The sequence below is a fragment of the Melanaphis sacchari genome, unplaced genomic scaffold (assembly GCF_002803265.2).
Source record: "Melanaphis sacchari strain LSU unplaced genomic scaffold, SCAv2.0 Contig177_pilon_pilon, whole genome shotgun sequence".
NCBI classification, from domain to species: Eukaryota; Metazoa; Arthropoda; class Insecta; order Hemiptera; family Aphididae; genus Melanaphis; species Melanaphis sacchari.
The window spans coordinates 56,627-82,389 of NW_020270834.1; the positions used below are offsets into that span (position 1 = coordinate 56,627).

Genomic DNA, 25,763 nt, shown 5'->3' on the forward strand with positions numbered 1-25,763 from the left:
ATAAATAAAAATCTTTTATTTTTTAAAATTAAATATTAAGTTTTCTTAGGAATTTTATGATTAATGTAGGTATTGTTTAATTGTATTGCTGAAAGATCAAAATGGCCCTAATTACTTGATGGCTAAACATTTTTTGACATAAATAGCAATTACTAAAAGTAAATTTGAATATATACAATATACTTTGTAAATTTAATTAACTTTAATATTACAAAATCAAACTAGTGCATTTGATTTAAAACGATTTAAGATGTTTTTTAGTAAACATATTGTGAGATTGGAATCTACGTAATATAATACCTAGAAATTTATATGTTCTAATAAAAAAAAAAAAAGAAAGAAAGAAGTAATAATAAATAAATAAATAATGTTATTTGACATAAATTGATTACTTTAAGGAAAATTAATTGCATGTAATAATCCCTTCATCTGTTCTCGCTTCGAACAACAAAAAAATAAAAAATAAATAAATAAAAAATCGAATGACAAATAACTTACATTGTGCCAATTGTTAATATCCCATAAAGATAATTAAAAAAAAAAAAACATTTTATATGAAAAGGGTCTGTACAGCAATTTATCTTACTATAAAAAAAAATAATAATCAATGATTTTTCACGGTGTTTGATTATTTTTAATTTATTTAATATTGCTATATTATAAAGTTTAATTTAACACATTACTATTGAGATAAAATGAAAAAAAACAAAATAGGTAAATGTAGTCATTGCATTATCGGCTTAAAAATTAAATTGATTACATAAGTGCTCGTTTAAATGTCAATGAATTGATTCAAATTTAAAATTCATTTATTATTTTTGTAGGTGAATTTTTGAAGCGATTTACCGGGTTTAAGACAAGACTCTTATACGAAATAAAATACACAATTACAAAGATAGAAAAAAAATGTATGCACATTATAATCCATTGGTCATTTTAACGATTTCAACATTTAATTTCTATATTCTATACTGCTTTAAATGGGACTTTTCAGAACGTACATTTTGGTAACAAGGTTTGTGCGTATTAATCATTTGGTTTTGAACAATTTTATTATTATGCTGCCTACCTACGTAATAATATGAACTGTGCTGGACTGTGCGTATCAATTATTACTTTTACCTTCTCCCCATTTTCTTTCACATTAATGGTATAATAGGTATATGTACAGCCGTAAGTGGGTATTTGGTTTTTGGTTTTTTAATGGATACTTATGTTGGCTGGTTATTGTTATCAATATCAATTAATTGTCCGACGAGTGGTTTTGAAAGTAAATTGTGCGCATGCACACAATAACAGATTATATTATAAGCGTTCGTAATAAATTTATAAAAGCGATTCGTTGGTACATGTCCTGGGTCCGTTGACCAATGAGTAGCGGGAGCTGCCGCCGACCCCGTGTTTACGGTTTATTTGCACCGAGCCTCTGATGAACAGCTCTTTGAACGTTTCCCGGAACTGCCTGGACATGCCGCAATAAATGGCGAAGTTGATCGGATAGCTGACGATTATGAAGAAATTGGTGAACAACACCAACAGGTTGGCCACCGAATAGTCGAGTATTTCTTTGATACTGCTTGATATTATGTGCAGCACCTACAGAACACAAAATTAAACGATATCGCATAATATTGTAAAGTACCTTATATAATTACGGGCGCGATACGATTGCGCGCGGTCCTTATCAGCGGTATCTTTTTAAGCGTACGATTGCGCGCGCTATATTATTTTAACTTTTAAGCAACGTTGCCAAATATATAGGATATAGGTCCATGGTAAATCCGTACGATACCATAGTAGATTATAGTAGATTATTAATTACTTATTTTTGCCGATATCAGACAAACTTCCCATCACTAAGAATGAATTGGTTATATTATTAAAAATATTATCTTTATTGTAAATGTCCATACATGTACGAATATACCTATACTATAATCGTGCATGATGTGACTATATCAATTAACTATCAGTTGTGTTCGGTGTTTGAATTGTGTTACAGTGTAAAATTTTGTGTTGATTTTTTAAAAATGGAAAACGAAATTCGACGTATTACATCGGAGAGGGGAAATGATTTGTTGCTAGTCAATGGGCACAAATTTAGGTGTATCAGGCAGCGGGCTGATGGATATGTAAGATGGAGGTGCTGTAAAAAACAGTGTACGTCCACAGTGTTGATGACGATTGATGATTTAATTATAGAAAATGCTAGTGAACATAACCATCCTGTTGATCCGATACAAAAAATTGATCGACAAGTGTTGAGAGAAAGTTGCAAGCGAAAAGCTACAAGTAATATATCTACCCGGCCAATAAAGTTAATTAGAAATGAACTTATGAATAGCGTAAGTACTGAATTAGAACATAAAGATTTAAAATCGGTTAGAAAGGCAATGTATATTGAACGAAGAAAAAATCTCCCTCCCTATCCAACATCTTCTGAAGATGCAATTACAAAAATAAATGAATTTCAAGATGCAGATTTTTTAATGTTTAGAGGGGAAAAGTTTGTACATTTACCCGAAGATTCTACTTTTATTTGTTTAACCACTAAAGAAAATCTTCAATGTCTGACCAGTTGTACCGATGTATTTACAGACGGAACATTCGAATATGCTCCAAAATTTTTTTTGCAATTATACACCATTCATGGTTATAAAAATGGCATTTACGCACATTTGGTGTATTTTTTTTTAAATGATAAATTTAAAAATACATATATTAATGTATGGAAGTATTTAATCAGTATATGTGAAAAACAATCACTTATTTTTAAAATTAAAATACTTCACATTGATTTTGAAATTGGTGCTATTGAAGCAGTAAAAGAAGTTTTTCCGGCTGTACAAATTAAAACATGCCGTTTTCACTTGGGACAAGCTTGGTGGCGCAAAGTAAGTTGAATCAAATAAAAATATTTTTAAAAATTACAATGTCAATAATCAAAATCAATTTTCAGATTAATGGTGAATCAAAATTAAGAACGGCATATAACGATAAAAATAACGATTTACAAATATGGCTCAAATCATTTTTCGGACTTTCTTTTATAGCTCCAGATGATGTCGAGGATGCTTTTGTCGAACTTATAAGTGTATGTCCAAATATTTCAGTTGGACAACTTTTTTCGGATTATGTTTTGGAACCGTATATTGAACCGGGTTGTAAATTTCCACCTATTTTATGGGCTGAAACACCATCATCAAATCCTAGGTAAATATTTACTAATAATAGTTTTAAAAAAAAATGTGTTAACTATAATATTATATTATTTATTTTTAGGACTACAAACGGGGCTGAAAGTTTCCATAGTACATATAATGCACAGTTTAATAGTGCTCATCCACCAATATTTGTCGTTATAGCTACCCTTATGGAAACTCAGGCAGAAACAGTTACCAAATTATTAACCATTTCCAAAGGTATAATAAAACCAAAATCGAATGAAGAATCAAGGAAAATTGAAAATTTGAAAAATGAATACAAACATTATGTAAACAATAAAACACCAGAAAATTTACTAAAGTATTTGGCCATAGTTGGAAATAGGCATCGGGGGTTTAAAATTTAATTTAAATATTAATTTACGAGTATTATATTTTTTCAATTATTAAATTTCTTTATTTTGTATTATTTTTTATTATTTACGTAAATTTTTTAATTTTTTTTAAATAACATATTTTTAATATTATTAACTTTTTGTATTTTTATTATTTACGTAATACATTTGGCAACGTCGCACTCAATTTCACGCGCAATCGTACGCCTTTGAGTAATTAAAATGTTGTCTTTTGTTATTCTGGCACTGCGCGCAATCGTATACCTAAAAAGGTAAACCGCGCGCAATCGTACTCCGCCGATAATTACGGTATCGTCTTAATGTTATTTTAATATTGATTAAACGGTGGGACATGCATTGGAGATTTCGATAGATCACAAAAAACAAATTCACTTTTCATTGTTCGTGGAAACGCTATGGTCCGTTTACGGGAAATAATATTATGAAGACTTGTGACATTTGATCGCGCGGATTTATACTTAAGCCGGTAGAATTGGTTTAAGTATAAATCCAGAATGCAGAATTTAGATTGTGGTCTTAGTTAAACGTCATATTATTCAGTACCTATAGATAATCGTTGAATCTATAGTATTTACGTAAATTATACTTGTGAGAAAGAAATAGTTTTACATCATTAACATATATTTATAATAAAAAAACTCTCTTTAGGTGCCCACTGTTCTCAGTATAGGTATCGGATTACATTTAATTGCATATTTATTCTATCATATAAAAAGTGATACTAATAAATAAAAATGAGAACCATGATCGCGTTCTCAGTTAGTATGCAACTTTAAAAAATACGATTCATGAAAAATCAGAAGAAAAAAAAACTAACGGATGGAATTTCGATATACCCGAGTGAAAAGTACTTACTAGATATATGTTGGTACTTGCAAGTAGACTAGGATTATTATGGTATTGGAAAATTAGCATAAATTTGTATTCAAATAATTAGAGTAACAAGACCTTTCTAAAAATTATACTAAGCAGTGTTATAAGGTATAGTATTTAGTATTGATCATTGTTTAGCGTACTCAGAAAAATACATTGCATGGTTGCAAGTATAATTTTACAGTTATTAAAATTCAAAAGTTTATGAATTCGATGATAAATGTTTAATATTGCCTATAGAGAATTGCATCATTATTTTATTGATTTTAAATTTATAGTTTTATATTATTTACACATATTATAGCCCTCTTAAAATTTTTCACGCTGAGATGAGTAAAACGAAATGGCAAACATACTCGATTTTCATCGCATCCGGTTGTTTTTATTATTATAATTTTTAGTTCAAAAACCATTGTCTAGTTTGAATCAATTCTTTTGAAAAGACTCTTAGATTAAATTTAAAAAGTTTTAATATAATGTACTGAACTTAATACTTTTGAATTTTGATATTATTATGCATGGAGAAAAATAGAATATGCATTTATAAACATTCAGTATTATAACTGACGTTTTACCGGAAGAAGATAATTTTTTTAGTAGTGCTAATAACAAACCGGAAAGCATTCAATTACAAAAACGAAAAATACTTCGAAGAAATTTTTATATGTTTAGTTTCATTTTATTTTCACTCAATATATTTTTATAGATAGAACAAAAATTTGATTTACATAATGATTATAACGAGAAATGTTTACAGTTAAAGTTAACTGTTGAGGGATGGTATAATATATTTTTTATTAATTCCAGTAAGCTTACTTGTTATATGGATAATTAATATTTATTGTAATATAATAGTTATTTATTTATACAATATTATTCCTTTTGTAATTTTAAATTTGAATCCACGCAATATGTAATCTCATAAAAATCTCAAATACACCGCATATAAATATACATTATAGATATATACTCGATAACCAACTGTTCAGGAAGTTTTCAGTATTTATTTGACTATTTTACTTCAATTTTCGTACTATAATTTTTGTCCTCATTTTATAGAAAACACGAGTTTTTATCAATAAACAATATAAATAAAAATATCGTGTTTAAAGCGTTGTCTGTAATACAATTATTTAGTACTTATATGACGTAGAAATAAATGGATAGATATTAATGATAAAGATACACGTACAATATTCTAGAATATAAATATAAATAAAAATACATTTTATAGAAACAAATATATTTAAAAAGTTTCTTCGTACTTATGTAATCATAATTGTAAACTTTTTTTTTTTAAATGTTAAAAGAGATAAAAATAATAATATAAAAATTAAATAAATGTAACCATTAATGATTTAAATATATTTTCCTTTATTATTTTAGTAAGTTAAACTAATATTCATTTTTAATCAGCTAATAATATTTTGATTGAATTCATGTGTTTCATAAATTCATAGATTACAAATAATGTAATAAAAATGAGGGTTTGAACTAGAGTTTGATATGAAATTGTGTTGGCAGAAGATTAAGATCATCAAAAAATAAGTTTTTAAATCCATGAAATATTATTAAGCCAAAACACTAACTATTTTAAAAGTTCATAATTTTATTTTTGTCTACAGAAATATAGAGTTATAGATTTTCCTAAAAGTTAATAATAACTTTAGTCTAATATAGATATTCAAGATGGTGTGTGATATTTTTCTTTTTCTTACTTTTATTATTAATATTATTTTCTTTGGATGTTTTAAATGTGCCCTAGTATAAAATTTCTAAGGATACTTAGGTAGGAAAACATTATTAATTTTAAACGATATAATATTCTATAAAATATTATTTTTTATAGCACGTATCTTTATTAAATACCTGTAAAATAAATGTTAATTTTATAGAAAATTTGCTTTGGTGAAATACCTGCAGATACCTACATATTTTTTTAGGTTGATTTATTGATTATAGACTGATAAAAATTATAAATCATGTTTAAAAACATTAATTTGATTATTCCTTGTATGAATTTATTTTATTTACTGATTTTTTGTATAGTTTTTTTTTTTTAGTTTTTGTTCTTCAGATAGTAATGACTGTATGCATTTATTGACAAATTATAAATAAGTAATAAACGGTTTTGGCATATTATTAATACGCTTTTTGTGTTACAGTTACAAAATGAATTGTTTTTAAAATTAAAACTGAAATATAAAATCTTGAAGAATGATCAATATAATATATGTTATAATTATTAAATATTATATTAAATATTAAACATACTTATTACTTTTTATCTTTCGATAATGTGACTTAAGATTTCTATTAAAATAGTATTAACCTAATGCTTAATATATGTGAAATTTATGGTAGGGACTATCTTAACTATATTATTATAATAACATTTTTTTTTTTTTTATAAATCTTTATCATCAAATGTGATAATTAATAATATAGGATGAGATGGGGGGGGGGGGGAGGGACTTCGGTTGCTTAGCTCTTCTTCCAAAATCATTGAACATTTTTCAAAATATTAAATATATATCTATTTTACAACAATGTAAAGAAAGTTTTAAGCTCCCTCCCTAAAATTCAATCAAATATTTGTCTATGAGTAAGTGACTTTTCAAGAGATGTGAGGATATTGTATCAAGTTATGAAATAAGGTGATGTATTGGAGGTTATTGAAACCAGATTAAACTGAATAAACTGAGCACGGTACTTAAAGAATAAAGAAATCATTGATGGTTATCAAAAGTGAAATAAAGATACACATATGTAGCGTAAAGGCAAAGACAGTAGGTTGGTATTTACTTAAATATTTGATATATATTTGATACTTGATACCAATATCATTATAAAATAGTAAATTGATATTTATGGTTGATACATTGTATTTTATCTTATATTAAGGACAATATGATGCATTAGTGCATAAATATGAGGTTTTGTGATTATTAAGCTATCTTTTGAATGTTAATAATTTAAAATTTTGTTTTTAAAATTAATAAACCATATTATTTTTAAAGGTAATCGATTTGCACCATAAAAGTTGAAAGTTTAGATTAAAAAAAAAAATCTGATACAAACAATAACATGTATTATAGTTTGTATAAATAATAAAAATGAAATATACAGACATTTTTTTAAAGAATAAAAAAAATGTAAAATCAAAATGTTTTGCGAGTAAAAAAAAATGATTCATCCTATGGGCTATGGCAATAATTGATTTCAATTTACATTTTTCTGAAAACAATATACATAGGCTTCAAGTGTTTTAACATATTTTTTTGTGTCATGTGTTCCACAATTTTGTCAATTTTTCAAATTTGTGTTCTATTCTATAAGCCGGATTGAATTTTATACATTACATTAATGCTATTGAACTAGGATGGGTTTTTTTTTTTTTAGTATCTGTGTTAGGTTAAATAAATAAAACAAAGTAATTTAAGCGAGTAAGATTAATTATTTGATGGTGAAATAAGGTTTTTGATATGATATATTGAGTTATCTTTTTAATTAGTTGTTAAATTATATAATGGCTGATTTTATGTATTTTGATTAAATATCGAAGAATTTGTTTGTTTTTTTTCAAGATAAATTAATAATTTTTTATGTCGATTGGTTAATAAAAAATTATTGATCAACGATGTTTAGATAGTAATATTATTTGGTTAATATATAGAATAAAACATGATATTTCAATATATCAAAATTATTATAGCTTTTTATGTAAAATATTGTAACCATAAATATTACCTACCTATTCGACTAATGGATTATTTATGTATTTCAGTGATGAGTAAATTATATTTGTAACTTCTAAAAATAAGTATAAGTAGGTAGATAGATATTATATTACCAACGAGCCAACGAAAAGAAAGATCAATATATTTTTATAACACAATTTTTATTATTTGTAAATCGAAAATAATAGTAAAATAAAATATCTATATGTTCTGTATAAAAGTTATTAATTTCTGTTAACACGATTAATAACAATTTTTGAATAATTAATTACATTATGTGCAGCATAAAAAAAAAAAAAAAACAAAAAAAAACCGATAAACAAAATAAAAATTTAGCATATTACAGTAGTAATTATTAATACCTATATATCAATATATAAAATAATCAAGATTAGGATTATTGTATGTACAATGAAAAATTGAAAAATATACAAAAAATTGTCTGATTAAGCATTTTTTTGTTGAATTATGAAATAATTTAAACAATTAATGTTACTAAATTTTCACGCATAAAATATTAAATTTAAACAACAAACTCGTGTCATATTATCGATTATTAAATGAACTTCAACAACTATAGTCCACAGCATGTTTAAGGTAAAAATCTTAAATTTTATTCAATTTAACTTATTGTATAAATTTATTAATAGTAAACTTATGAAATATAAAATAGTGATTACAGATCTTCATTAGATAAATACCATTTTATACTCGTTTTTTAAAATGAATTCTCAAAAACTTCAATTATTCAATCGTATGCATTTTAATTAAAATTTGAAAACATATATAAAAAAAAAATTTTCTATTCAATCCAATTTAAGCTAAATTGTAGACATAACTATATTTGGAAAAAAAAATGTTAATAAATAGAAATTTTAGCTTTGGATACGATTTAAATATTATAACGTACAACTTGTTTTACTTGATTTATTTTAATTTTTGAACGAACACATTATCTCTCAATCAAAATAATTTATTTTTATATTTCCCGCGATAATTTTGTTAAGTGTAGTGTTATAATGGTATATTATTTTCAATGTTTATTTATTTTGGATAAATACATTTTTACTAATATATTTTTCAAAGGAACTTTTGAGGAAATAAAAAAAAATAAAATAAACGTTGGTTACAGCTAAATAATTGGAGCGAATACAAATGATACACTGCTGCCTGCTGGGCGTTTGTATCGTGACCCAAGGCAGTGTTATATTTATTATTATAAATTTAAAACTGATATGAAGTTCAAAATTTATTGTATAAACGTGTTTATGGCAAAATAAATAAAAAAAGTCACTTTGTTGTATAGTAGATTTCGAGTGTACCTCGTTATTGAGTAGGTAACTATAATGGATGTGTTAAATTTGAATTCAATGATATATTATTGCTTTGGGATAACGATTGTGAATGGAAATGACGTGTCAGTTTTTATTTCTAAGGATATTTTGTATTTTATGATTTATTTATATCACTATTTGTAATTTAATAGTCTATATTCTATTACTAGTTCGAGTGGTTTAACTAATTTTGCCAAGAATATCGTTTACTATATTATAATATTTTATTGTTTAGTTAATTGAACATCGTCTTACTGTAGCATGATGTACACGTAAATCGTGGTATAATTAGTCTTAATATTTTGGAAGTATAACTATCTATAAAAAATAATAGTTGTAGGTAGGTTATGGTAAAAAGTTGCAAGTCTCTATAGTTAATGTTTATGAATTAAACCATAATCGCTCGATAAATAGAAAATAGTTATTTCTCATTTAAATATTTAATTTTGTCAAATTTTAATCTTCGAAGGTCTTTAAAAAAACTATGCATTTATTTTATTTTTTTTATTGTGATGAACTTATGACTTATGTGAAACCTTGTTAGTATATTTATTTTTTTAAGATTTAGCTATTAAAATAAAATATTTTATCAATGTTTAACCACATATTAATTTGTAAAATATTTTCACGGCTTTGTAAAAATTTAAATTTTAAATTCTTATAAAAACAGTCAAAAACCAGTTAGGTACGAGTATAAATATTTCCGTAATTGTTTGTTTTCAATTATTTTAAAAAGTACTATGAATTTTTTTAAAGTATCGAATTTGTTATCAGGAATAACCAAATAACCATCAAAGTTTAAAGTGATAGCATTTTTACTGCTTCAAAACGCACACACACACTTTGATGTAAAACCAATACATTCATCACTCAGCTCAGAATATAAAATGGAACTTACTAATATTAATTAACCTATATGCTAGACTGATAATGTTAGAACGAGTTGTGGTAAAACTAGAATATATTATAAATAATTTAAGTTAAAAATTAAAATAAATATAATTTATTCATTTTTATTTTTAAATAATTATGATTGCCAGATTGTGGTCTTAATACGTAATTTTACTGGTAAAGATGATAAAGTCCGAATGGATTACGTTTCATAGCTTTTGAATGGATTGAAGTTAGCTTAGTGGTTTTCTTAAGATTAATGTTATAATACAATGTTTGGCATTTTATTGATAGAGGATTATTATAATTATTAATTTAAAAATATTTCTAAAAGATATTTAAAAAAATTATTATGGTTTATTTCAGAATTGATAATTATATAATGATATACATTTTTTATATAATTATATAAATTAACATATCATGTAAAATTGACATAATTTTATGAAAAATTGTGGGAAATATATTTTAAAGTATTAAACTAACGTTTTTACAATTATTAGTGTATTTAGAACGTAAATGTAGTGTATACGTGTATTTAATATGAACCAAAAATTAATCATTGATTGTTATTATGCTTTAACATATTATGGTATTTCTGTTAGAATTAAATGCTGATAAATTGGAGTGATGAAACTATTATATACGTTTTTACAACTTGAATAGAAAAAATTCTATTTAAATATCATTAAGACCGCATTAAAATATTATAGAGATAAATGTCTTGGCAATTTTTAAGGCTTGACTTAAAACGATAGTGATGAAAATAGTCTTTCGACAGCAAACAATTATGTCATAAATAATATCGTAATATAATAATATTAATATTGTAGATTAATAATGAAACATGCGCTGGAAATTTTTTTATTTCACAATTGATTAGGATCATAATAATATAAATCTATGTAAATATGAAGAAAGTAATAAAAGGTTGTGATCAAATTGTAGAAATAAAATAATAACGATATTTGCAGTGATCGACTGAATGTCTGCTTGCATATTTATTTTTCCAAACAATTTAAATAGTAGCTAACGACATTCCCTACTAATTAATTAGAAGATTGAACATGTTGAATTTTAGATAACATTATAGCTTTGATTGCAGTTTATTTTTTATTTCAAGACATTGAATATATTGAAAATTGTTATGATCATGCTACTCAAGTCTATTCAGTTATTATTGTAAAAATAAAATTACCTACTATAAAATCAAACAAATCTTATTGAGTGATGAATTGTAAAAAAAAAAACAAAAAAAAAACTGTGTTGAAGAATATTATTCAGATAAATTATATTTAAAAAAAAATTATTGTTCAATATCTTATACAATTTAAATCACTTATGTTTAATATAACATTTTATTTGTGTTTAATTATTTCGATACGTCATCTTATATTAAATGCTGTCGTGTATTTATTTTATCGTAACGAAATTATTTCTTTTACGAACCACTAGACCTACATTTATTAATAAAATGTTTGAAGAAAATAAATATGATAATATTATCAATTATCATACATTTCAAGTGTGAAATCAAAGCACTTTGAAAATTTTTTTTCTATGTTAAAGTTATTATTTTAATATATCACCATTAATTTTCAATAAAATGTGTCTGACAAATAATTAAAAATGTTTGAACCTTAAAAGTCATTATGTAAATTTACTCACCGTTACTACAGCCAATGGAATTTCAGTCATTAGGAAAACCGTCACAACGACAATGAGCATCAATGTTGTGCAATTAGAATCTCTTAGACGTTTGCATTCGTTCTTTCTGTTCTCTTTGAATAATTTGTCTCTTTTTAATTGCGCATCTCTCATAGCTCTGAAACAGTAATGATAAACAGTATTATTGCATGATAGATAATTACAGAACATATACCTCATAATATTGAATAAAATAAACCATCTTATTTTGAAATATTTTTAAATTAAAATAGCATAAAGGAAGGGTATAATTATTATTTTTCATAAATACATTTTACAAATTTTATAAAAATAGGAATAGAGTGTTTTGACATTTTTGTTTATGAAAAGGTAACTTAGCAGGTGAATTAACTGTACTAACTAATATTGCATAAATTACTCATGAAAAAATAATAAATATTAAATTCAAATATATTTTCATTTCATTAACAAATTATTATTCAAAATAAAAATTTATGAAGAAGTTATGTATTTATTGAAACCAAGAGAATATTTAAAGCATATATAAACTTTGTTTACTTTTTGATCAGTGTTAAATTTTAAAATTAATTATTGGTTTAAAATAAAATTTAAAATATAAATAATAAAAATGTATCCTAAAGTAGATTTCTCTCGAAAGGACTATTATTATAAAGGTAGACCACAGGTGGTCTGATTTTATAAATGTGTGCTATTACATTACATTAGAAAGAGATTATAATCGTATTAAGAACAAAATTCTGAGTTGGGCTTATAGTTCAATTGGTATAGTGTTTGCGTAGTATTTGTAATTTATATTGCCTGTATAACATATTATCTGCAGTTTATATTGACAAACGAAAAATAACAGCCATAACTCATAAATACTATTTATATTGACAGTAATATGATATAACATTACAGTTATATTAAATAATGATAACTATAAATGTCAATTTAAAGAGAAATGTGAGAAATTCATTAAATAATAATGTTTTATTTTTTATTTTTATTACAATTATCTTTTTCTATAAAAAATATTTTCGGATAGAAAAAATATTGTTCTATGTAACGTATTCAAAAATTATAAATTTGACTAAACTACTAAAAGATTATTTTATGATAATGGAAAATCACGGAAGATCAAGTTTTTCGATGAAATAAAGACTAGTACTTATAATTTTAAAGATAATAATATGTTATTTAAATTCTATCGAATATTTTAATGCGAATATTTTTTATTACTTTTAAATTTAATAACACTATACGTTATGATGATCGAAATTAAATGATTTAACTTCTTTTATTTTAACGTTTACTTTTACATTATAATATTTTTGATAAAACTTTTATTTAAGCATTATGTATTATATATCACGATATCCCACAATGAAATACTTTTGCGTATTAAAGTATATTGTTTTAATAATCATAATCATAATATTATTAGTTTATTCAATATATTTTATATATTGTTCTTGTTAAAAGTCAATTTTATCCACTAATGATTATTTTATTTGTATAAATATATTATAATTTATAGTGAATAATGTATAATACTTTTGCGATTGTTGATAATTTTAATTCAATAAAAATACAAAAAGCAGACTTTCATCACAATGATTACTTATACAATTATTATTGTTGAAGGGTATTGGGTAGTTATTGTTTTATTAAATTCAATAGATATTATTGTATTAAAATTCTTTAAAATATTATATGAATTCTGATCGAAATAATTTCAGTGGTTAATTTATTTTTATTTTTGACGTATTTAAGTGTACATTTATAGAATAATAATTTTCAGATAAAATCTTTTTATTGTAGCAGGGGTTGAAGTAAGCAGTTTAACACAAGAAAAAAAAAATAATCCATAACTCCTATAGTTATAATGAACAATCTATTTGGTAAAAATTCATTTTAAGTAATTTCTATTTTATTTTAATTGAAAAAAAAAAGTACAAGCGTATATTACAGTTTTATAAATGATAAACATATTACAATAAAAGTTCAAAAATGTAATGTTGATAACGGTTGTATAATTAATATTTTATTAATGAATAAAATTGTTAAAATGTAATCGTTGTTGTAGATTATTATCCATATACTGCCTTGGTGAAAAACAAGTATTTGGTACTTCGTATACACAATAATATGATTAAAGTCAGAGAAGTGATTATCCCATTTCCCTTTTTAAAATGTTCCATTCGCTATAGACTGTTATTGATATATATATAAGATATGACTGGTCCCGATAGTATAAAGTATTAGCTATACTCGAAGACAGTGGTTCTCAACCTTTTTTTTTTACTAAACCTTTTGTTATTTTATAAAATCCCGGAGTTTTTTATATATTTTAATATGTTTGAATGATTTATATTTTTAATCATTTTGTGGCATATCAAGATCAGTTAGTAGTTAAGAACTACTACTTTAATTTTTTTAAAAAAATGATGCAATGATTTGATAAAATAACAAATGTATCAATAAGTATTAAAATTTTAGATTATATAACTTTCTGTATTATTTTGATGCTAAATTGTTCCAAAACGTCAACCATATAATTTTCAGACAAATTTATATAATATATAATCTATCTATACATAACAATTAGAATAAAATAACAATGAAATGAATTGATAAAATTATATTAAATATTTTAAAACTTAGATTTTTAGATTTTAGATGAAAAGAAATCTAAATTCCTTTCAAATAATTACGAATAATAGTAAAACCATAAATGTTTACTATATCTGCTGTTCAACTTCATAAGCTTATTTTATGTACAAACTAAAATATACTTTTACAAAATAATATATTCAATACATATTCATCGATTATTTTTCCTTTATGTTTCTGATATAGGCACCAAATATTTTAAACACAAGTAGGAAAAAACTTGAATCAATATAGACAAAGAAATTAAGATTTTTTTCAGGAAGTGACTGGTTCGTCAAATATTTCACAATTTAAAATTGAACAAATATTATTCTAACTCGTTATAGAGAAATGTTAAATTTATTAAAAAAAAAAATAAATAAATTTATAACTCAAGTTTTTGAAAGCAATAAAAATATTAACCAAAGAATAACAAAATCATCAAGATTAAAATCTATATAGATTATAATATTACAATCTAATAAACGTAATATTCAAACACATCCTACTTTAACCTATTAAGTAGAAACCTGGTACTGAACAAATAACAAAAAATGAAGCAAATAGTACAATTTAATGTATGTAACCATTATCGATCTGATAACTACTATTAAAATACCGAAGGTACCGAAAAGTCGAAGAAAGATAACAATAAACTAACTGACCAATTATTTAAATGAAGTACTGCTGTGAACAGCACTTACTAGTTGTCGGAAAAATTAAAAGTCTTACAACTAATAAGCAAATCAAGTCACGGAAATTATCCGGTAACATGGTAGATACATAGCTTCAATTGTACTGATGATTTTTAGATGAACTATTCATAACAATTTCCATATCGTTCAGTGAACTTACTGTTATGGCTAACGGAAACACGTTTTCTTCAGCGCCATGACACGCGGCTTCGTGTTACTATCATCTTGACTAGCCAATTATAAAAGACCTTTCTCAAGACCAACCTACTGTAAGACATCTGGACAACGTGCTCGAACCCCCTCTGTCGACGCACAAAACCGTCATATAGTACTTGCCGTTCGATAACATGATACCCGTCATTTAACTGAGTGGTCACTATCGTGAATCTCCTTCACTCTACCTATTATACGATACATTCCGTACGAGTTAGTGCACGCCCCATCGACGCTACAATACGGGACCATCGTCCGCACAAGACCACTTAAAATGATTCAACCGGCTAGTATAGCGACTTCATTCTTTTCATATAATATATATATATATATATTTATTTAACTATACAATTAATAACGATAATTACCAGTTAGCACAATGGTAATACGTCTTATCTTATATAAATCAGAATAGTTAAAACATTCGAACTGTTTTAGTGAATCGATAGGTATTTATTTATTTTTTTTGTGATATAGGATACCTTTATTTCTTTGATAAAGAAAGAATGAAAATTTTATTGTAATATTATTAACATAATTTATCAGTAAATAAAATAATTTTATTCGAGACTAGCACTAAAAATTTAGTGATTTATTGGTGTATACTTATCGGTTATTGCAACTATTTTTCTTTACGTGGCGTAATTTAAAAAAAAAAAAATTGAATTAAAAATGATTAAAACTATAATAAAAATTAGGAATAAAATTCAAAATTAGAAAATTATTAACTAGGAGAAAAATGTTCAGTCATACAATTTAAAATGCCTATACATGGATTATCGAGCTTTTGACGCCACATGAATTCAACTAAATAATTTTTTAGATGTTGATGTTGACAAGTCGTAGTGTCGTGTACCTTTTGTTTCTTGTTGCACCATTTAGAGGATCTTCACAACCTTTCAAAATTCTGTATGAAAGCACCAGTTTAAAGATTGACAACATTTTAAGTGTGGTTAATGGTTAAATGGTTAAAATCAGCATTCTGTAGTTCATTTATTTTATAACCACGACAAAAATCAAAAATTATAAATAGTTGTACCTAGGTATTTTAAATTGCATGGCTGAACATTTCCCTCCTCTAGTTAATTATTAATTTTGAATTTTGAATTTTATTTCTAATTTTTATAATAGTTTTAATAATTTAAAATAATTTTTTTTTTTAATTATGCCGCTAAAAGGAAGGTAGTCGTGATAACCAATAATAGTATCGATTTATTGATTTTTTAAAACATTTATTATATTTATCATATTCTATGCATATTTAAACTTGAAAAGTCCATCAGAAAATATTTGTAATATAAATTAATACGATTAAAATAAAATACAGTTGCATGTTGTTACTTGCGTCCCATAAGATAGTTGATAAGAATTCGTAATATTACAATAGGTAAGTTGTGTCCCAAATGCTCGGACGCAACTTACTTATGATATTTATTGACAGGTTATTTGCATCCCAAACGATAATTTTGGTTAGGTATCAACAATCTTGCAATTATATTCTAAATAATTATATCTCTAAAGATTCGCATTCCTCTTCTCAAATATGGATTGAGTGTTTCACTAGTGTTCGGCGAACTATTCCCTTACGTGAATCATTTTATTCGAAATTTAATTCTTCATTTTATCACTCACACCTTAATATTTTTTTGTTCATCGAAATACTAAAATAATTTCAAATTAATGCATGAATTCTAATGAACAAAAAAAAAAAAAAAATTATTGTAAGTATAGTGACCAAAAAAATAAAATTAAATTAAATTTATTGAAACTCGAATTGCCAAACTTAACAATAAATAAATTAACAGTACGTTAATTAGGTTTAACTAATGTATGTCCTAATTATTTACCTAATATTAATTTATAACAACATTTACAGATTTTTTTGGTTCAATTTTTTTAAAATTATATGTCAATACATATGTCAAAAATATACTTGTGTTTTATTTTCGTATTATCTACATATCGTTTTGAAATTAGTGATTTTGTGAAATATTTCAATTTTTTTTTATAATTATTAAATATAAAAATTTACGTACTTATATCTATATGTTTTTCTTATGTAGATATGCCTAACTATAAAATTATATCGTTACGAAATTATAATTCGAGACGCGATTAACACATCAATATATACGACAAATAAGTTGTATCCAAACTGTTTGAACGCAAGTTACCTACTATTATCAATTTGGGACGCAAGTAGTATGCACCATAAAATACAATTTTAAAAATTACTTGACAAAATCATTTTATTATATTCAATCTTTTTTTGTATTTTATTTAACAGTATTTGACTCAATATAAAATTGTGCATAAATTATAAGATTTCAACTTAAATTTATGTTAAATATCTTTAAAAAGCGTTAAGGATGTGTATCAAAAGAATAACTAGCTACTGTTTTACAATATGCCTAAATTTATAACGTGCTCACAAAATTTAAAAAAAAAATTTAGTCCCATCTACTTATTTTTTCAAAACAATTAGGTACTTGATATATTTTTTAAATATCCAAAAATGTGATCATATTTTTATTAAATATAAAACTGGAGGATATTTTTTTATTTATCTTGAAGTATAAATTTAAATTTTAGTTTTTATTAATGAAAATTTTTAATCTTATGCATGTATAAATATAATTTTAATCTTAAAATAAAGTTTGAAAGCTGTACATATTTTGAATACTGGACTATAAAATTTCTGATTAAATAAAAATAAAACAAGTCTGTTGTGGTTATTACCACAATAATTATTAAACGATGTAACAAGTTCCTGGTCGGATTGAGGTAGTTGTAAAAAGATAGTTAGTTAACTAGCAGAACACTTATATTTTGATGTATGAGCAAGTAAGATTATTTTGTTAATATTTTAAGCAATAAATCATGTACAAATAGCTAATTGCTATTATTTATAAGTTAGTAATGAGAATGACCAGGTGCGGTGATGTGGTCGTAACTAAGTTTACGACGAGCAATAGTCTTATAAAAATGATGAATAATCAGTCTAGTACTGCGACTATCTTCTGCCTTAATACTAAATGCTCTACTCGTATTTATACAAGTTCTAGTAATGATGGGTGGGGAAGTAATGTTATTAATAATATGTCGATTAAGGAAATAATATGTAATGTTAAGTTGTTAATATAAAATATACTGTTTAGTAGATATCAGAAAAAAACATGATATGTTTTTACTCTTTAACCTCTTTATTCTTGGGAATGCATAATCTACTTACACATATACCCTAATATGCTAATTAACTATATTTAATTAATTGAAATAATGTCTTAAATATTATATTAACTGTATATTTGGTTTACTACAAATGTATTAAGAATTATAAAGAAGTTTTAGATTATATCCTGTTTAATAGATAATATAATATGTATATTGTATATAAATTAAGTTAAAGAAATCAATTAGTGTTAATCAAAAAATATATCTATAAATTATTATATTTTAATGTAGAATGAAATACTTTTTATCATCCTAAAACTTAATTCTAGAAAAAAGAAGTATTAATTAATTAGGTCAATATAATTTAATATGGTATCTAAAATGAAAAAATGTATACAAAAATAGTATTTATATTAACTGTAGTTAATACAATATAACTTATAAGTAATTGATAGTAACGAATTTAACGAATAACTACCCCAAGTTGTATTTTTTTTTGATTTGTTATTTAATTATTTTTTTTTAAATATCTAACGTTAGAGATCTATACAATAATTTTTTGAGCCATTGTACAAGATTGGTCAGTGGTGTCGAAGAGGAAATATTTACAATGAGAGAATTGGAATTACTATGAATAAGATTATTAAAATTATTTTATTGAATTTTCAGTGGTTTGTTTTTTTAAATGAAGTTGAAGAAGATAAGGTTTGTATTCTTGTAAAAAAGTAAATACATTTTTTATTTTAGTAGATCAATGATATTTTAAATTTGTTTCAATATTAACTTTACCTGATTTTATTTTTGTGAATCTATTATGGCTATAACATTTAAACAAGAGAACAGACTTTTCATATAATATAATATCGTGTAAGTTATAATACTTTAACAATTTTAAAATATTTAAAAATATGGAAAAAATACATCGAGTAGGTACTGATATAAAGAAGCTTTTTCAACGATGAATAAATATTAAACAAAATAATCTAATTTAAATTATAAAAATAAATTAAATATTATTATAATATAGATGAATGGAATAAAATTAATTCGTAATGATTTAAAAATATTTAATGCATTAGATGATCTATTTATAGTTCATAAATTGTATATTTTATTATTGCTCATCATTATGAATTTACAAAATTTTTTTGTATACTGTTACTACTTAAACAAAAAAAAAAAAAAACAACTGTAATTACCAATTAAAAAAAATAATGTAATTTAATTATCTCTATTTGGTTTCTGGAATTTTAATTCTTTACACTATCTAAACTAAATTAATATTTAAGATTTTTAGAAATTTATAATTAAAAGTGAGATCCTTTTAATGACTAAAAATCGTTTCATTAAAATTTTAAAATGTACATAGGTAAACGGTTCTCTTATTATACTTGGTTTTATTACGAGCCAATGCTTTTAGGTAGCAACTAACGTTAATCGTTCAGTACATATATTTTGTTAAACTAATTAATAAAATATAATAATAATGCGACGTCAGGCTTAGGATAAACCCATTACTAACACTTGGATTGATTGTATTAATATATTTTGAATCACTTACCTGAACAGTAAAAGATTTAACACGACGAGAGATATGCATGGGCCAGTGTGTACGAAGATTACACGGAACGCATAGTACAGTGTGAAGTATACGTCTAGTGTGACCCAATGTTCAACCCAATATGCGTGCTTCATCTTAAATTAAAAAAAAACAAAAACAAAAAAAAAACATGTATATATATTAGTGAGCTTAGCTAATTTGTAATAATATATTCAATATGACGATGGACAGTGTACATGTTATTTTAAATATACAAATAATTGTATATTTGTTTTGTAATTTTAAGTTCCAGTTGACGTCAAATAATGTAATAGACAAGGATATACCTACCGATGGGTGGTGGTACAAATAGAATTTACCAAATAACTACAATCAAGATGTATAGTGTCTATTTATCTCTTTTAGTAGAAATAAATATGAATTTAAAAATAACCACTTGGATGAAATAAAAAAAATCAAACTTATACAAAAAAAGCATTATCAATAATTTATATTGATAAGTACACGTTTGATAAAATGAAATTAAACTAATAATTTTAGTTTAAAATACTGTCAGCAGTCTTTATTTGTAATTAGAAATTTTACTTTAACTTACATTTCAACGAATAGCTAGGTAAATTAATTATTTTAATAGATATAATTAAAGATTTATTCAATATATACATTACGACATGAAATTTTTTTACAATATAGTAAATACATTTTAAAAAGGTATTAAAATAATAATAAATATTTAATTTTTAAAATTATTAGTCTCAAAGCTACTATATAACAAAAATGTCAAAATATTATTTTTCATAATGTTTTTATAAGAATAAATGTAAAAATATACAGTAACAAGTTTTAAATTTTATAAATATAAACTTTAGCTACTTTAATAAAATTCCTCACTTTAAAGATTGAACGTCTTATTAATAAAATTGAATCAGTCGTCTGGTCTGTAAGTACAATATTGTGTTCACGGTAAGTAGCGGAAACGATGGAATATATACGAATTTTTTTTTTAACTCTGATAAAACGTTTTTATTTGGTAGCTAAAGCTATTTAACATTTTTTAAAAGATATATATTTTTTAAAACCTTAGATACACGATGCATGATATTATTACTTTTATTAAATTGTTTATACGCAATATGATGTAATATAATATGAGCTAAACCTCTGTTTTGTAATATTATGTAGCTGTAAAGCTGTAACATTGTTCAAATTCAGTGAAGTATAGTCCAATAGATGGATTATTATGATCATTATCGTATGGTTAGGTTAAGGTATTTCAGATGAATATTATTAAGCCCAAATAACAGACACGAGTAGCTATAATATAATATAATATTTGTATGTATAATATTTACGATTGGGACGTTGAAAAAATGACACAAAAGAAATTTCCAACAAATTATGGGTTGGTTTCAAATAAACACGTTTTGGTTCGAACAGTCTAAATATCACCAAAATATAATAATTCTTGTGATGTTGTGGAAAATTTACAAGTCACGTCTGGTTTTTATCGTCATTAGAGAAAAATATTCGATAGGTGTTTTGATGAAGTTATCAAACCATTGTATTCTTAGAATGTCTGAAAAATAATCCGTAGAAAAATGTCTGTCGTATTTGTTGAGTATGAATTATTATTGTGAAGTAGACCAACGTTCAAAAAGTTTTGGAGTTTCAAGTTAGGATTTTCAACATGAAATAATTACGTTTTTAAAATTAAACACCATTTGGAATTTGAGCAAAAATCGCTTTTACTATTCTTGTAGTATTCTTAGAATATTCTTGTTAATATACTGTGTTACATTTGTATGTATGTACTAGAGTGGTATAATTATATACAGTTGATATTTACTGTTGTATGACACGTGCAACTTTTGGGAAACACGCATGACTTAACATTTTAATTCATAAATTAAAAAGATGTATCTATATAAATACATGTTTGCTTCTTGTTTTTGTACAGAGGAAGCGAATTTAAATTTTAGGATATTAAAAGACATTAAAATATAAGCAAGTGTAGGATATATTTACTTATAGCTTATTTTAATAACAATTACTCATATTTATACCAACATATCTTCGTTTTAAAGTTTTTTAACTTTGTTCTATAGTTAATAATTGCTTGTGGAAAATATCTAACATTCAGTTATAATGGCGTTGTGTACTTAATGTTAATAAACTATTAAATTTAAGAAAAATATGCAAAAACCATATTTGTCGTTGAAAAAGAAAACATGTTAAGTGTTTGAACAGTTTTGACATCGAGTTTATAATTCATGATAATATGTTATAAGTTTATGCACAAGTACTTTTTATCCGAGAGTTAAGTTGATGGCAACTGAATTTAATCAAACAAAGTTTACAATAAACTTGATAAACATTCCAGAAATTGGTGAGATAGTTGCTTTACATGACCAAGATATATTATTATAACGCCTCCATAACTCAACCATCGAGTAACTCTCTACTAAATTAAAATTAAAGTACATTCCCTCCCCCAACACACAAACCCACATACACGCGTGTGTGTAAATTCATACAATTTACTACGAAAATTAAATACTATAAGAAGCACAACGGCCTTATCAAAAATATTCTTCAATAAATAATTAAGGTTTAAATTTTAAATCAATAATAAACATTTTGTTGTAAAAATTATTTCACAGTTCTAAACGTACTTTTTAGTAAGATTTGTATTCACAAAATAACTGTAAAAAGATTTTTAATGGATTACAAATACTCTTATGAGGTGTAATCTATCATCTTAATAATTTTTTACGATAATAAAAAATTCAATTAATAATAGCATTTCAAAATACATAAGATGTTTATTATTTTCTATAAAATAAGTTACGTGAGAAAGAGTTTAAAAAATGTTTTTGTTATAATTAAATATTCAAGTAGAATATTTAAGTAAGATTGATATTTAAATAAGATGACATAATATTTGATAAAATGACACATCTTAGAAGTTATGAGAGAGATATAATAAACTGCTATAACATAATATACAATATACATTTATTAATAACTAAAAAATTTAAAATTTAATCAATAGAAGTTTGAATATTCAAGAAATAAAATTAGTTCCTAGGTTAATTAATAAAAATAAGATTTTTTTGAGTGTAACTAAAAAAATTGATTATAGCGGTTTGAGTAACCTTTTACATACATAGAGTTTTGTCATTTTAAATTTCAAAATAAATATGATAAATTATATTTCATCTGTAGACAAATGATTTCATATATATTTTTTTTACACATTTAAAATCTTAAAAAAATTCATTCGTCACATCACCGAAAAGGGAAAGTTTTTACTGTGTTTTTGTGAAAGCTAGGGTGTCGAAACAAATACGTGAAAAAATGCTGTCGAGAAAACTGCATGATTATAACATGTGGTTGACTTAAACATACTCAAAACTCTTGCTTTAAAACAAAACTTTTTCGATTAATTTTAAAATAGCTTTTATTATTGAAGAATTCCCATTAGTGAGTGATTTAAAATATGTTAGATGGTGTTAATTTATTATTACTTATGAGTTATGACATTTTACTATTTGTTTTTAGGAAATATTGTCTTTAAATGTCTGATAGTTATTTACAACCATGTTAGTTACTTGAGTTAATACATTATATTGTCGATTTAATTGTTTTGTAAAATAAATATTTGAGTTGATCAAGAGTATTTAATGATTATTTTAATTTAAGAGAATAGTGAATATGAATTTGTTGGATGCAAACTGAATAGATGCTGATAATCTGTTATTTAAACACTTTTAAAAACTTGTATCCTTTTGTTAAGCTTATAGATTTTATTGGATATTTCTTCAAGTTTTACTTAGAATTTAATATAACTTTCTTGAGACTTTGTATACTAAATCCTCGCTAAATAACAGATATTAAAAGTTTTGAAAACTCGGGTATTGGGACTTAAAAACTATGGTAAAATATATTTCAAGTAATCGCCTATCGCATGAGCTGCCTATAAAAATTATTTTTTTTTTTTAATATTTTAGCATAATAATTCCATTTTTAAAATTTGTATACTCTCAACTAAAGGATGGTTCCATTTAAACTATAAAAGCTCTGTTTTTTAATTTGATGTCGTACACCTACTGAAAAAAAAGGTTAGCAGAAAACTGTAATTATTTATAATAAACATTTAGCTGGGCTCACATACACTCATTTCAATTGATTATGCCATATATATGTTTTTTTTTTCATACAATAGTAGAATTTTTGAATGCATTAATACTGGAAAGATTTACACAACAGTCATAAATAAAAGGACAAATTATGCGTAAGGGTGTATCTCACAAGCAGACCATTTCAGTATTTGTTTAAACAACGATGAATGCATATAAATAGTATTGTTTTTTTCTCATCAAAATTAGAGAGGAATAATAATAATAATAAAAATAATAATATATTTTGATTCATACGTGGTAAGTATATCGTATAGTAAATTTTTTTGTTTTTAAATTTTTAAGATAAGAATTTTTTTTTTAAATTAAAAATTCATGTTATTAAATTGTAATGGGATAGTTTTTTTTTTTTTTGAAAAAGTTCATTAGTAGTTGATTAATAATTTATGAGTAAATAAATATATTAATTTTTTTGCTATATTTGTAGGTACAATTTAAGATAATTTATACAAAATTTTAATCACAGTGTTTTATTTTTAATTATAACACAAAAAGTAACAAAGATGCAAACTAACAATTTTTTGTTTCTTTTTCAGTGAGAAATACTCAAACATTGTTATGTTGAGATTAATAACTGCAAAACTATATTTTTTGACACGAATAGCATGAGTGTAACTAACTTTTTTCAAATATTATTTGTGTTATACTTCAAAATATTGAAAAACATTTTTGGCAGAATAATTTGTACTTCGAATTGCTGAATATACCTTTAGATAAATGTAACTTAGAAAAAAGCACGGATTAATGCATATTTTATTTCAAAACTTTTTTTGATACATTAAACTAATGTATGTACACTAAACTAATGTTAATTATCTGCTCAAATAAAAGAGTAATAAAATAAAATAAAAATTCGAAACTGAAACATTTCATAAATCAGAAGTCTATGGTCTATGTTTGTATAACCATTAACCAAAATAATTTTTTCATAAAAAAATAATATTGCAAATTCTTAAATTAATGTCTGATAGCTCATATTGGATGTGTCACTGCGTGTGACCACAATCATCGAAACAAGTGATCCTGTAATAATAAATATTTATACCAGGAATATAGTTTTAGTCGATTTTCTGTAGTTCAAAACAGTTTTATCAATTACTTTAGAGGTTTCGATTCAAAACTTAATGGTATGCTATCCATCTATAAAATATGATTGTAAATTTATAACCCATATCCAATT

At 24.1% G+C, this 25,763-nt stretch overlaps 1 protein-coding gene across 2 annotated transcripts in view; it reads right to left on the reverse strand.

The window, feature by feature from the left end:
• Positions 1-772: 772 nt before the first annotated feature.
• Positions 773-25,763, reverse strand: part of LOC112592478 (sex peptide receptor) — a 204,376-nt gene continuing 179,385 nt past the window's right edge. The window contains exons 6-8 of one of the 2 annotated variants that reach the window (XM_025336542.1): positions 20,385-20,518; positions 12,087-12,243; positions 773-1,596 (exon numbers count right to left, since the gene is read on the reverse strand). In XM_025336542.1, coding sequence (XP_025192327.1) covers positions 1,327-1,596; positions 12,087-12,243; positions 20,385-20,518 — 561 coding nt within the window. In that variant the 3' untranslated portion in view covers positions 773-1,326. The remainder of the gene's footprint in view (positions 1,597-12,086; positions 12,244-20,384; positions 20,519-25,763) is intronic. The other variant, XM_025336540.1, reaches the window with a different exon arrangement.